General features: G+C 46.2%; 1 protein-coding gene across 3 annotated transcripts in view; it reads right to left on the reverse strand.

Moving 5' to 3' along the window:
* LOC149353283 (serine/threonine-protein phosphatase 1 regulatory subunit 10-like) overlaps window positions 1-15,621 on the reverse strand; it is a 62,339-nt gene that overhangs the window by 9,641 nt on the left and 37,077 nt on the right. For all 3 annotated transcript variants that reach the window (XM_089582454.1, XM_089582455.1, XM_089582456.1), the window contains 5 exons: window positions 8,772-8,961; window positions 6,642-8,103; window positions 4,532-4,778; window positions 4,088-4,163; window positions 2,023-2,467 (listed from right to left, as the gene is read on the reverse strand). In XM_089582454.1, coding sequence (XP_089438580.1) covers window positions 2,023-2,467; window positions 4,088-4,163; window positions 4,532-4,778; window positions 6,642-8,103; window positions 8,772-8,961 — 2,420 coding nt within the window. The remainder of the gene's footprint in view (window positions 1-2,022; window positions 2,468-4,087; window positions 4,164-4,531; window positions 4,779-6,641; window positions 8,104-8,771; window positions 8,962-15,621) is intronic.

Raw genomic sequence — 15,621 nt, forward strand, 5'->3', positions numbered from 1 at the left:
AGGTGTGGCATTTACTTAGGGCACAGAACGAATTCGAAGCGTTAGCTGTCGCGGAGGGCCTTGGCCTGACGGCTACGTACTGCTGCGGTTCACATTCGGCTGCTGCTTCGACATGCAGACTCGGTCCCGACCTTCTTTCACTCTCCCGTCCGTTTTACGACCGTAATACCGTATGTTCCTTGTGTTCTAAGTCGGGCGGCGCGATTTCGCGATCCCGTAGCCGGGTGTCCAACATCATTCAACAGCTAGGCTCAGTATATGCACGGTGTTTCACGCCAAGGCTTCGCAGCATCGGTGTGACGGCCGAACTAGCGCACAAAAAAATAAAACATTGTGTGAGCCGGGAACAGGTCCGGGTCCATTCTGCCAACTAGCAAAGAAACCCGACGCGCGCCGCAATCCAAGAAAGCGCCGAGACCGGAGAGACGCTGCCGACGCACGCTGCTCCTCGGGAGTGCGACAACCGGAAGTTGTAAACCGAACGTCAGCGAATGACGTTTTCATGGGCGGACCCCAGTCCCGGAGCTGTTTTCTTTATTTTTTCTTGGTGCCCCGCGCGTACGAGTTGAGGGGGGAGAGGAGGAGGGTGATTTTTAATCGCCTATAACTTCGTTGTTATTGATGCTAGCTCGAAAATTCTTGCGCTGGAGTGACGAGTGATGGATTGCCTATCTTTACATAATCTCAATTAATTTGTTTCATAGTCCCTTTAAGGCACCACAAGAGTTTGTATTGAAGAATGCGCGTAAGTTGAGTGGTGAACTGCTCAGCTTATCATTGAATCCAGCTAAGCAGTTAACCCTGAATCACATCTGCATACGCGTGCCGCAAGTAACACCCCCCCAAACACACAAACAGTTGCGCCACATTATTATGACCCCCATTATATGGACGACTCAAATTACAGGCAGTTTTCTGGAAAACAAACTTTGTAAATGTACTTGCGCCTCATTAATATGGAAACTTGCAATTTGAACAATGAATAAAGTGAAAACGCACGCAGCCTACAGAAGGCCATATATTTTTATCATATACGAATACAAGTCAAGTCATCTTTATTTCAACATCACAAGGATGCTAGGGGCACAGCCAAAAAAATTATGAAAGGCTTGAAAAACCAATGGCATGCACTTAAGCATTGCTACCTGTAGCAAAATTTTTTAAAGGCTCTCAACAAAAACATTACACATCACACAACATGTTACGCAAGTGCTCAAGATCTTGTTTTATATTAACTGACATATATTTGGAATCAGCGTGCAAAAATACATGCTTCCTCTAAATTTCATATTTGTGACTTCAATAATAAATATTTCTGGTCTAAGAAATTCGAACCTCCTTAACAAAGCTTTCTGATAAAATGTGTTGTTTTCTTTACAGTTAGTTATTATGTACAGTTCACTTTGTAAACAGTTTTTCTTGTCAATAAGTGTCCATATTAATGAGGCACTACTGTATACATTAACTGGCACGAGTTGCGAGAATAACTGGTTTTATTGGTACTTCCCTGGTTCAAGAAGGCATACCATATCTACTCACCTATTTTGCGCACTTTTTTTTTTCTTTAAATTAGGGCTTCAAAAAGGAGATGAGCAAATTATGCAAAAATTTCCTGAATACGGCCTAAAAAAAATATCTCTACAAAAGTCATAGCATGCAATACATACTGTATATTGCCGTCCATACGTAGACCTCCATTTGTACATGCTGAGCTAAAAGTACGCTAACGACAAAGAGTGCAAAGTACCACAAAGTGCTTGTGTTTAGCATACGCAAGCGTGAATACATAGACAGTGCCTATTTGATTTTTCTAACCATATGTGGATATGCCACGAGCAGACGGCAAGCAAATGAAGAGGTGCGGAGGAGCCTTTTTCTCATTAGCTGAGGAGGTCTTTAGCTTCCACAGTGTTCCAAGGGAACTTACGAGACGAAGTGTGCAGAGTCTGAGGGAGGGGGCTGCATGTTTACTTCTGTGTTATGCAAGTTTACTTTGCTACTTCAACCTGACCGAAAGCTCACCTGGATTCGGCATGGCGTTTGGGTGCATGAATGGTGGCCCATTGGGGTCCCCTCCAATAGGCATAGCTCCAGCAGGCCCTGGCTGCATGTGCATCCCGCCCTGCCCACCATCTGGGCCCATCAAAGGCATCATGCCCATGGCCTGTTGTTGCTGCATGTCGGGTGCCATCTGGCCGCCTGGACCCGCATGGTGCAGAGGCGCATAGTTTTGCAGGAGACCACCCTGCTGCGGCACAGGACCACCAGGCGGGAATTGGCCTGGCAACAGGCCACCCTGGAGCTGCGGCGGCTGCTGCGGCACTCCTTGGTGTGGAGAGCCACCCCCTGGAGGCTGCTGGCCCTTGGAGGCTATAGAGAGCACCAGATTCGACAAAATGGGTGGCAGGCTGCTGGTTTTCGGAAGCTCCATGTGTGAGTAGTCCAGTGTCCCTCCAGGGCTGTTCTCCTGCACAGTACACACCACCCTAATCAGCAATACGTACACCTTCCAAACTACAACTAAGGCCAGGGGCACATGCGAAAAAGCATTTGCAAACATGACACTTACGTGCAGTTAGCGCACATCACTACACAAGAATATGAAATGAAACGCTGTTGTGCAGGCCCACTTTCCAGGGTTATGCAGTTATTTAAATGCAAATTAAATTCCTTTCTTGCATATAACATTTGCCATCAAGCTAAGCTTCAAATTAAGGTTGACATTTCAAGCTGTCACTGCAACATACAATTATACTTCAAGTGATGACAATGACTAGACATAATGCAATTTGATAACTATATATTGCCAGTAACATTTGTTTGCACCATCTAAGTTGCCATTTGTAGTTCTGCATAACATAACTATCATTCCTGTCTAAAATCACTGAATTTTTGACACTACTTTCAACGTGGGACTAAGAGGTGAACATCAAACAAAGAGGTGAATATCCAGCTATGAAACTAGAGAAGCAAATACTGCCGAACCTTGCCAAAAGATACTCAAACAATACTCATTTCAACAACACTTCCACTCCAACAAAACACTTTTGAGGTCTGCAAAACAAATATCCTTTATCAGTTACAAAGCAGAAATCACAGAAACAGTGCACCCCATATTTGTATATATAAAAAAAAGAACAGATTTCCAATATTCTCGCTTGTTTTGATCCGGAATGACAACTGAGCAGCCACCTGGAGCTACCTATGATATGAATGATACCTTTGCTTGATGGCAGTGACAACTGCAACGACTGCAATTCTGCTGCATTTTATGAATGAAGTCAGGTCTGCTCTGCAGAACGTATGTTGGTACCAGTGCCACACTGACTGACTGCAAGCAAACAGCTGAGTAATGCCTACAAAGATGTGGATTCAGGCAAAGACGATGCCCAAGAACCATGAGCTCGACCGGCTGCACTGCACACTCTTGAGGCATTCACACTGACAAAATTGGCACTCATGATCACACTTTGCAGCAGATGCTTAAAAAAATGCCCAAAGTCTGCTCCTTGAAGGTGAAGCCTGTCCTCAGTGAAGAGATGACCTTACTCCCTAAGGTGTGCTGTGTGTATGGGAACCATATGCGTTTGTGCTGCAGTAGAAGATGCCAGTGCTGCCCCGTTTTTGGCTTCAAGTTCAAGTTGCAGTTCAGGTTGCACTATCTGGTTGGTGAAGAGGCAACACACTGATGACAGCGGTGAGCTGCTGGCAGCAGCTTTCAGTGCATTGCTCACAGAATGTGTGAGCCTCATAATCATGCAAGTGTGCTGCTGTCAACAAAAGTGATGAATACTGTCTAACCTTTGCTACTTTCTTGAGTTCAACCTGCCCCTGTTTTCTGTCAATCATATAGTGAAATTCTACTTTTCTGTGTGTAACCTAAATTCTATAGTGGTGGGATTAAACTGTGTCTTGTCAATTAATGTGGGCTCACAACATGTACCTACTTGCCACTCTGTAAATAAGGATGCATACATCTGCAGGAAAGTATAAACTCAAGTCTCTCCCATAGATATCCATTGGGTGCAAAAGGTGTGCCCACAAGAAATATAAAAATGCAGTGCAGAAAAGACATGTGATGACTCACATCTTCAAGTGGGATAATCTTAGGCTCCTGTGAAGAAAGCTGTTCAGGGTCAGCTTCATATGGAGAGTCTGGAATCCTGCAGGAAATTGACAGAAATAAATACTATATCTCCACAGCAATACACACATATGAGGCAGAGAAATAACAACTGTTATTCCTCCCTACACAACTCACACAGGTTCCAAGCCAACTTTAATGAGACTGACAATCACACCCCAACATGCGAACGCCAGCAGACTCTCCGTAGAGCCAAGAGGAAAAACGAAAATATCTGGCAACACATGAACAAAAGATAGCTGGCATTTTAGCGCCTGCTTAACGTTTAATACTAATAAAAAAAGTAAACAAGAAGTTTAAAACTAGAAAACTGCTTTCTACTGCAGGACTTATGGGATTTTTCACAAAAAAAAAAGGGAACGTTCAATGCCACTTTAATACACTTACATTTCTTTTGAGAAGTATATTTCCTGCAAAGTCTTCTGTTGCCGAAGCTTTTGTGTTTCCTTTTCACGGCTGTTTGCACCAGGTTCAGCCAGAGGTTCAGGTAGGATCAGCCGCCGAGGTATTCGAAATGGAATTGCCTCTTCCATTCGATCACCCATTAGCCTACGAGCTGTCTCAACTGCTTGCCTCTCACGTTTCATCTCCAGTGTCTTCATGTCACCAAAGTTGTGCAGGTTGTTCACATTAACTGCAGAAGAGACAGAGAGGAAAAAAATGATCCACTTCGTGACCAAGCTTTGCATGCCCAACTTTCAGCAAATACTAGCCAATACTTAGCTAAACTTCGGATTTTGCATCCTAACACTAAGCTGGAGAGCTGTATTTTCTTTCTCAGCACATTAACTGGTACTCACAATTGTGTAACTGCCTGCTTGTACAGCGCACCTTAAGAGCATTTGCGTTATGTGCAGAGGCTTGAACTGTGCGTCTTCACTAAATGCACTGAAACGTGAAGCGTGCCAAACTTCCTTGCTAAGCCATACACAAACTAATAAAAAGTTTTAGAATAAGGTGATCCGATCGCTTGTGGCCCTAGAGGAATAGTGGCTTGGCCATGTGCATGTACAGTACCCAAATGATGTTTAGCAATGATTTTAGGTTAGCAGCTGGCACTAACCAAAAACCGACAAAACAGCAAAGCCCCCTAACGCTGCAGAGGGTCTGGCAATACTCCAGTGTCCGTAGAAGCGGGCCTCCACTCACTTCACCACCAATCTGTCATTGCTGTTTCAATGTGTCTCAAGTTTGCCTGTGTCTTACAAAGTTTTCTGCTTGTCTCAGGATATATAAGCAACCCAAAATTCCAGCAATAAAATGCCACAAATTCCAAGACTGCTCTTGCATTTGGACTGTTGCTAGGTTAACAAGTTTGTACTCAGCCACCATAGAGATACATCAACAAGTGCAGAATATCAAACAGGCTGATGCTTCTGGCTCAGAAAAGAGGGTCAGATTCCCAAATTTCCCGAAAATCCATTTTTTGTTTGTGCTGACGTAAATAAAATCACAAATAAAATAAAATTTGTGTGTCTTACGATTCAGCACTTCACATTTCAGCCTCAACTGTGCTGGCCCCCTCTCATGAGTATATACTACAAGGCTGCCAGTTGCAGTGCAAATAGGGGGCCTTGTATGGTCTCCTACACTAAAGCTGTCTCCTGCACAGTTTTGCATTAGTAATCCGCACAGTCACATAACCAGCCTGGTAACTTTACATGGCTGCAGCAACCAAAAGGAACAAGCTTGTGGGAGTAGATCAGAAACCACCTTTCCAGCTCTGTATACCACTAAGCTTCCCAGTCAATCAGAGTGCCTTGTATGATGCAACAAGAGTGCACCACCTAATCTTGCCCCAACATTCGTGTGATAATGATGTTTTCTCATTAGTAGCATTTGATTAACAATACTGTGCATCACTGGAAAAGTGACTGCATTATATTTTCTATGGGCATTCTTCACAAACTATGAAACAACTCTTGTGATTCCAGACAGCATAAGTTGTACTGTGTGGCACCTTTGGTGTGATGCAGAAATATTGTGTTTGCAACAAGTGTATGCTGGTAAGGCATGCGTCCTCAAGTCCACATAGCACTCCGATATGTGGGTGCTGAGGGCTGAAGTCTTATATAATTCGTACAATGTGCTCTTCATCACTGCCGCTGATGCCGACCAATATTTTCTTTAAACTGCAGAGGTTTATCATTGCATGTAACAGCATTGCATACAGCAGGGCCTTAGACAGAAATCACAGCAAACATCAATGCATGCTTGCTTGCTGCTAGTTGCCAACATGGCTCATGACATCTGTGACTTGCCATAATAAATGCACTTCACCAGAGCAAACATACTTTCAAACCTCAGTTCTCACAGCCACTACAGTGGCAAAACAGAGCTGGGTGCTATCAGCTACACCAATATCTACTCATCCAGGTCTGAGTAGTAGCGTGCCAAGAATAATACTGTGTGTAACAAACAAGCAAACAGTGCAGCTAAACTTACTTGCAATATCAATCAATATAATACATCTGTTATGTAGTCGCAGGAGACTCACCTCGCTCTGTCTCGTCGAGCTCAAAGTAATGGAACTGCTTCAGCTTGCTTTCATCTGCCCACCGCACCGACTTCTTTGTCTTTTTTCGTGTCATGGACAGTATTGAGGCAGGCTTCTCTGAGGTTGAGTCACCCTCACTATTCTTCTCTTCACCTTCATCTTCCTTCTTAACTGACGCTTCCTTGTTGTCTCCTTCCGAAGTCTTGCTACTAACTTCCTGCCCTTCACCTGTTGTCGCTTCTTCATCTCCCCCTGTAGCTGTTGGAGTGGGTGGTGAATCTTCCTCCTCTGGTGACTTGATGTTGTCCCCATCTTTCGCTTCTACCACTGCGGCCTGCTGTCCCCTCTTCCTTCGTTTCACTCTCTTTCCAATATCCTCATCTTCATCTTCTTCTTCAACCTTGGCCTCTTTAGGCTTCTCACTCTCCCCTTCACCAGCAGCCTCTGCTGTCTCTAGGGTGTCCTTGTAGAACTGAAACTTTGGCGCAGCTGGTGTGGGACTGGTGGGTGAAGCTCCTCCTGCACCCTTGGCACCTCCAGCACCTGCAGCAGTGGCAGCCCCAGAGGGCTTGCGCTTGCGTCGTACTGCTGGTGCAGACGATGGTGGGGGAGCTGCTGTCAGGGCATCCATGAACCCACCATCTTCATGAAGCACATGAACTGGCTTTGGTGCAATAAGCCGAATTCCAGGGCCTCCTGCATCACGCCCTTCAACGCCCATTGACACAAGGCTTGAGGGCTTCACCCTTCGTTCAGCGTGCACAGTCGGAGCAAGCCGCTGCCGTGCACTCAAGACTGCGGTTTTATCAACAGCTGGCCGGCTCACTTTCTTGGTGCCTGCCTTTGGTGGCGGTGGCAGGGGAGCCTCCTCCAGGCCTGTAGACCGGAATCGTGTCTTGATGGTCTTTACAGTCTTTGGACGATCAGCAAGCTTCGGCTTCTTGGGTGTTGTCTCCTTGAGGGTTGGAGTGCTCTCTTTGTCAGAAGAGGAGGCATTAGGTGAAGAACTGCTCTTGGAAGGCCCAGTGGCATTGCTGTTGTTTTCGCTGCTATGATCATCTACAGAACCCTTTGAGCGATCCCTCTTTCCAGTAGCAGCCTTGGTAGAATTTGCTGATGATGACTTTTTCTTTTTCTTTGCTGTGGCATCTGCATCCTTTTCAGGCTTATCCTTTTCGGGCTTATCCTTTTCGGGCTTATCCTTTTCGGGCTTATCCTTTTCGGGCTTATCCTTTTCGGGCTTATCCTTTTCAGGCTTATCCTTTTCAGACTTATCCTTTTCAGGCTTATCCTTTTCAGGCTTAACAGCAGCCTCCTTGGAGTCACCCTTGATTAGCTTCATCCAGCCGTTCACAACTTTCTCTGCTGTGAGTCGCACATTCTCATCAGTGCTTTTCATCAGGCTCTTAATAAGCTTTGGGCTACTGTTCTCCTTGAGCCGCTCCAGTGACATGGGAAGAATCTGAGAAAGGTGGAAAATGCAATGCATAGGCATATAAAAAAAGAAAAAGTGAGAAGGAGGAATCTCTTACAAGCTGACAATTCCATTCAAACTGCATCTGTGCAGTCTATTTATTGCAATTACTGGGAGAAACCTAACAAACTGATATGAAGAAATGTCTGGTTTGGTTTATGGGGGTTTAACGTCCCAAAACAACTCAGGCTATAAGGGCCGCCGCAGTGAAGGGCTCCAGAAATTTCAACTGCCTGGGTTCTTTACTGACATCGCACAGTACACAGGCATCGCACAGTACACAGGCCTCTAGAATTTCGCCTCCATCAAAGACAATCACCGCGCCCGGCATTGAACCCCCATCTTTCAGGTCAGCAGTCGAGTGCCATAACCACTGAGCCACCGCGGCAGCTGATATGAACAAAAGTAGCTGGCGAGTTAACAAGTAAATAACAATGTAATGCAAACTTTTTTTTCTGGCGGACAGTGTTGTGCTGTCTTTGAAAGTGAATGGGTTAAAATTCAGTTGGTCCCTCTAAAGTAATTCTTTTACGCCTTATTTTATGCACATCAAATGAAGTAAAAGGGCTTGTTCTGAACGCTATTTTTTTGAAGAACATAAGCTGCAACGAACCACACAATGTCAGAGGACAAACCAGCAGCACCGGAAGCCATACCTGGCAAAGCTGCAGCAGTTCACACAGGAATGGCATGTTCTCGGAAGTCTTGGCTTCCTGTAGCCACATGTGGATTGTGGACCAACCGTCCAGGTCCAAGAACACCTCCAAAATTTCTGGTGAGGTAGCACGTAACACATTGCAGTAGATGCACCGGCTCACCAGCTTCCGTGAGAACTTCTTCATGAGGCTGCATGCAGATAAAGCGACAAAATCAGCCTCCGACACTTTCCCAAGGTGCAAGCAAATAGCAGATGACAGACAGGCTTGCACTACATGCTGTCACAATTATGGTTGTAGTAGGAACCTTTAAGAGGTTTCAGGATGCATACACACAGTGTACATCACGACCACTTTAACCTTCAGATGGCCTTCAGCCAGAAAAATTTACACATGCAAGCAGTCTGGCTAAACGCACATTTTGATATTTCTAACTTCTAAGCGTTTCCCAGACTTATTGCTGTTCTGCAAAGCAGAATACAAAGCACTTAATTTCAATTAAGCTAGCCAATTTACAAGAAAGTGAGTTCAGGATGGTAAGAAATGGAAGTTGCAAACACCCCTTTAACAATTTTGCCAAGTCATCGGGCTTTCTGCAACAAATCTTTCCTTGGAAACGCTACCACTACAGGCATTAAAACCAATATTTGTGAAATTTCTCCTTTCTGTCTTCCATAACTTTGGACAAACATCCTGCTTGTGACAAAAACTGAAAAGCATCAACTCAAATTTTTGCTTAAGGCCTCCTTTGTTCCATTAAGAGGTGAAGTTTTCCTGCAGACAGGAGTTTCACCCACATCACTGAAAGTATGTCAGAGGACAATAAACTTCAGATCATTGCTGCATGCAGGCTAAAAGCTACAACACACCTGCACTACCCAGTGGACATTTGCAAACACATTACACCCGCAACCAAGCCAAACATCACACAACCGTTGCTACGCTGTCTGGAAAGCTTGCAGTCAGCTTTGACCTGCTGGTGTGAGAGTATCACTCAGTTACAGCAATGGTCCATACACAAGGCTTTTATGCTACTGCGACTCTGTTCTATTTGTTAAACATATAATGTCAGACATTGACTGAACGGGCGAGTTTAATATATTCTACTAGTACCAGCAAAGCACGTGCCAGTCAATACAAGCTTGCTAGACAGCTAAAAAAAAGGCTTTTGCACCCCCTTACAACCTGGTTGCATTTACTACAAGTAAATCATGCACACTGGCTGCTGCTTTCAAATGGTTTATGGTTTAAGGGAGTTTAACGTCCCAAAGCGACTTGGGCTATGAGAGACGCCGTAGTGAAGGGCTCCGGAAAGTTCGAGCACCTGTGAAAAGAGTTTTCTTTTTTTCTTTTGCCGCAAGACATTTGACAGTATACTGTGTAGCCCAAATTGCTAAACTTAATCTAGTTTTGCTTTAATAACCGCTTAAGAAATGACAGTTTTGGAAGAAGAAAGAAAAAAGACAAACAACACTTTTCCGGTTTACAAACCTTTTATTTTCATTTTTATGACTGTGAGCAAACTCACACGTACAAAGGGCACCTTTGATCTCAAACAGCCAAACGCGCACCGATGCACGCACGTCTCAAAGGCGCAATGCATTACAAGATATCTACACAACTCAAGCATAAACAGCTCGCACAGCATCCACACCAACCTGTTGCAAACACAACTCAAGCATACACAACTCGAACATAGACAGATCGCACAGCATCCACACCAACCTGTTGCAAAACAGCTGCCGATACATTGTTTCTGCAAAAAATTGAGCACTGCCTAAAGGTAATTTTTACAAATGCGTACTTTATTAGCCCCCGTAAAACACAAGCACTAGTTCAGGTAAAGCTGGCTGCATAAAGCTCTGATTAGTAAAGCACTATTTCAGCACATAATCAGGTTCATCAAAAGTGAGCTGAAATAAAAAGATTTTTATTTCAACCCAGCAGGTATAAAATATTAACATTTTATACTGGACTCTTCTTAGTGCATTCACTTCAGATGTGTTAATTTAAAGTTTCAGCATTACGAAAGGTTATATCTGGTGCAGAAATATACATATGTTTCCAAATATTTTTTTTTTGTATTTCTGGTTGAACAGCACTACAAGCTGCTGTAGTAAAAGAAAAGAAAAGCTCAAAGAAAAGCTGCACAAAGGTTTCGGCAGGCTTCTGTGAAGAGAATTTGAAAGTCTTTTGTGGTGGAAACTCGTTACCTTTTCAACTGAACACATGTAAATCAAGAGTTTTCATATAAAGTCCTCCGATTCCCCACAAATGTTACACTTGAGGTCTAGATATATCTCAGTAATAATTATTTCAAAATTTATAATACAAAAGCACACGTGGTCCTATGCCAAGACGGAAAAAGTACTACTACTGACAGGGGCGCCTGCTTTCCAGCCACATGACAAGGCACTTCAGAATTCAATATTGTGCACACTTTTACTTTCACAACCAAACATGCAAAGTTTCCAGGCACTTTAAGTTCTGAATTACTTGCAACAGACCAAAGCTTACTAAAAAAATCCTGATTTGAAAAAATATATATATGACTGCTACGGCCACAGCACTTGCTTTATTCAGCAGCTGAAAACAATACAGATGGATGTGACTGGAAGCACTGAGTACACAACTTAAAACCTACTAAACAAGTAGCTGGTACAGGCCTTTGTAAAAGTAGCTGACCTAGCAGTGTAGCATTTAAGTTAACTAAATGCGAGCGTGAATCGTACTGCAAGAATGTAAGCAGACACCAGAAGTTAAATACTGAGTCATAAAACTTTTGTACCAACCCACAACAATTAAATATGCCCCATTTGGTAAAAATTGTGCAGTCAATGAATGTTATATTGCTATTTTGTGCTACAATTTTGAAAAAATAGTTTGTTCATATAATTGGGCAAAATAACCATGCTAATGGACCCTAGGAAGTTTTTCCATCTTTAGTCCAGTTATTCATGCTATAACACCATGCAATTACCGCTGGATACATGAAGACAACACGTGCCACACTCGACGAGTCAACCCATTGCGTTTCCAAGACAGGACGCATAACCTGCTAACACGTCCAATGTTTTTCTATGAAGAAGCGTACCTGCATAGCTTTCCTTTCGTCCAACATACTACAAAGAGGTTTCAGAGTTTTTTTAAGGCAAAAGAAGTAGGCTGCTTGAAATGTTGAGAAAGTAATGCATAAATCTGAAATGACTACACTGGAAGTAGGAGATTAACCTCTTCAAGATCCCTTTGCAGTTCCCCTCGATTCAGCTCGATTCCATCCTTCAAAAAGCAGAGCCCTGCTGCACAAGCAGCAAGGAGATAACATGCACTGCATCTAGAAACGCATACATCTGCCGCAGAAAGCCCAAAGGCGGCGCTTGCCTATCGCATCCGGTCCAAATGTTAAACTGAGTAAGGTATGCCTTCGCCGAAAGGACGCGCGTGACCTTCTTCCCTCCTCCCTCGATTATGTGCTGTGAAGCGTCACAGGCGTCGTACAAAATCACGAGGAAACTTAACGGGCGCGACCTGCACACTTTCGCCGACGACTGCACAGCTCTACCCGGATGCTGTGTGTTACCAAGTTTGATCCCGTCTTGCGGTTAATACAGAGGTTATCGGCGACAGGCGCTGCTAGTGCCGAGTCTCAACGATGAAATTTGACTCGTCGCTAACCCGCCAGTAAAATTGCTAAAGCATAGTGTGTAGAGGCCAGGCGCCCACAGTTTTGGAAACGGAAAGGAAAAAAGGGTGTACAGTGCAATTTGTGCACAGCACACTGCTGGGTTCGTAGCTGCGCGCTCGGTCCGTCGCGATTTCAGAGCTCCGAAGACTTTTGCAGGCACCTGTACACTATCTGATGTTGGCTTCCTTTAGCACCAAAACCAAATCTGCTTTAGTTCGCCGAGCTTCCAGATACTTCCACTGCACGCAAAGTCAAACCAAGTCTTCGATCCCGTTCATTCTCAAATCGAGGCTAGAGATAGATACTCAGCGCCCGCTTCCGAGAGGCGAGCCGAGTAGCCAACGGCACGAACGCTTTCATTTCTTAATTACACCGCACAGCTAAGCACGCGACGTGCACGCGGGCCGTACCGCAACCCTGGAGCGTGAACGCGCTTAGCAAGAAACGGCGCATCCGCCGAACGGGCAGAAAGCGAGCAGGCGAGCGCGGACGCGCGCGCCGCAAGAAACGCTCGCTGCAACCGGCTGCCGACCGATGAGTCAACGCCGCAGACACCCTCCCTCTCGCCAGGGAAACCGTTGCTAAGCGACACAGCTCAATTCCGCATCTCGCCGGAGCGAGCCTATCCTACTACCAGCGGCCACTAACCTTTTCACCTTGCTTCGACCCGGCCAATAGGGGCGCTGTTGCTATGGCAACTCGCTAGTCTCGCCCAATGCCTCCTCCCCTCCCTTCCCTCCCTCTAGCTCCGACCGGCACTGCAGTACGCTACAGCGAACGCCGAAGATTTTTGCCATTAGCGCCAACGGAAAGATTACGTTGTCCCGCAAACGAGTGCTGGCATTCATGGGCGCTCCCCGTAAGCAGGAAGCATAGCTTGGCGGATAGTATATCAAAGTAATCCCGCGAAAAAAAAAAAAAAGCTCCCTACAGTTACCATCTGGGGACAGAGAAATTCACTCGCATCGCAGCAATTAAAGAAAGGGGGGGGGGGGGGGGGGGTGAAACCGCCTCACTTCTCGGTGGACACCTCAACCGCACAGCGAGGGAAGGAAGAGTTGACAAAGGTGCCGCAGTGGAAGGCTCCCTAGCCTATGAGTGTCGCCTCAGTCGAGACGCGGCCACCCGGCGGGTCCGCGCTGAGCACCGAAGGCGTTCGTACAACCGCCCCCACATACACCCTAGACCTTTAGTACAACAGCAACGCATCCCTGCCACACCTGCGGATCGTTAGCGGCGGAAGGCTCCAATTTGCAAGCAGACGCTTCCACATTAAGCCTGCACCTGCAGCGCTAACCCCAGATCAGTTATTGTATTAGTCGCTTTGAGACAAGTCGCAGCAACTCTCGGGGCCCACCACAGCTAGGTAACGGTAGGAGACTAGAAAAACTGCACGCAGGCCGTATTAGTAACCACCCGCAACCCTGGAGCGTGAACGCGCTTAGCAAGAAACGGCGCATCCGCCGAACTGGCAGAAGCAGCCGAGCACGGACGCGCGCACAGCAAGAAACGCTCGCTGCGACCGGCTGCCGACCGATGAGTGAACGCCGCAGTCCCCCTCCCTCTCGCCAAAGAAACCGTTGCTAAGCGAACATCTCAATTCCGCATCTCGCCGGAGCGAGCCTATCCTACTGCCAGCGGCCACTAACCTTTTCACCTAACCTAACCTAACTCTGAATTCAAGAACCGAGGCTCTAACGCGCAGTGCGCCTACGTCGAAGCGCGGCCGGGATTTGACCATCCTCGGTAGCAGACGCCAAGCTACGATAGGCAAATACTGTACACCCAAACTACAACCTCGCATTTCCGCAGCGATGCTTAAATTGTGACCTTTAACTAAACGCGCGACGCGGCCTTAGCGTGCGTTGTTTGCACGATTTGAAGTGTTAATCGCTGCACGAACGATGCTTCAGCAGCTACTGACTTCAGTACACCTAAGACCACACAGGTCGCTAAATGTGTTGTTACGCTTGTTTTACGAGAGGCTGACACTATGTAGTAAAAAAAAAAAAAAAAAAAGAGAGCGAGAGAGAGAGAACAGGCGAAGGAGAAGGCGCCAGAACATGCCGCGCTTAAAGTTCAGTAGCAGAGTAGCCTCAAGGCTCCGTACTTTTACGTACAGCGCCATCTCTAGGTAGTCTGCGTAACACTGGTACCCCGCCGGCTCAATGAACCAGTGTCCAGTCGCTGTAGAAGCCCCATTTCTTCTTGGCGTGAGCGCAAGGCTGTGCAAGCCCCGCTGGGTCGTTTTCTGGCGCAACCTTGGGAAGTTGCAGCCGCATGGGCTCGAATGGTGCTTGGGTCCGGGTTCTAATGTTAGACCCTGGAATAAATGAACTCCGAGAAGAGACGAACCGCCTTATTTCATTACAGAAGGTACGTACACCTCCGAGGAGGTACGGTAGAGTCGTGTAGTGAAGTACTAGCAGTGTTGCAGTGGTCCTACAAGCGTGCATATTGAGTTTCGCTAAACGTGGGCGACCGGAAGAATCGGTCCTAGAGTGGGACAAGTGGTTCTTTACAAAGGCGCAATGTTCAGCGAAGCAGTCTCGGCACAGCACCTGAGGCCAGTATTATCACACGCGTAGTTCACCGGACACACACAAAAATGTGGCCGCTCAACCTGCGTCACCTGGTGACCAGCGAGTTAAAAGCTTAGCTGTAAAAATGTGAAACCCCCGTTACGGTCGTCAAAAATCTTTTATTGCTGGCAAATTCCCGCCTTACAAGCGTTGTCGTTACAACGCTCTCGCAAAAAACACCGGATTGTGATCGGCAAAGACGAGTAGTTTATATGCTGGAACAACGGGTTTTGAAACCAGTCAGCAACTGCGTGACCAACACACCCGCTGACGCAGACTGAGCGCGACTGACCCCGGCTACTACACACGGTAGCGCCTGCTCGAATGGGCGCACAGACGCGCGAACTGTCAGCACCCAGCATCGTGCACATTGGCGAGCCAATTTTCCCCGCCGATGCCGCATGCAATATGACCCAATTCCCGTATGCAATGAAAAGTGATTCAGCGCTACTTTATTGAACAAGCATTCGATGAACCAATGCGTCCCTCCTGCATGCCCTTCACGATACGCACACTTCCGGCACTCTCGCATAGACCACAGTGAGTGGCAAGCGGAACTAAAATGCGCGCGATGTGGATTACA

Source organism: Amblyomma mixtum, chromosome 3 (genome assembly GCF_055824585.1).
Source record: "Amblyomma mixtum isolate Tamu chromosome 3, ASM5582458v1, whole genome shotgun sequence".
NCBI classification, from domain to species: Eukaryota; Metazoa; Arthropoda; class Arachnida; order Ixodida; family Ixodidae; genus Amblyomma; species Amblyomma mixtum.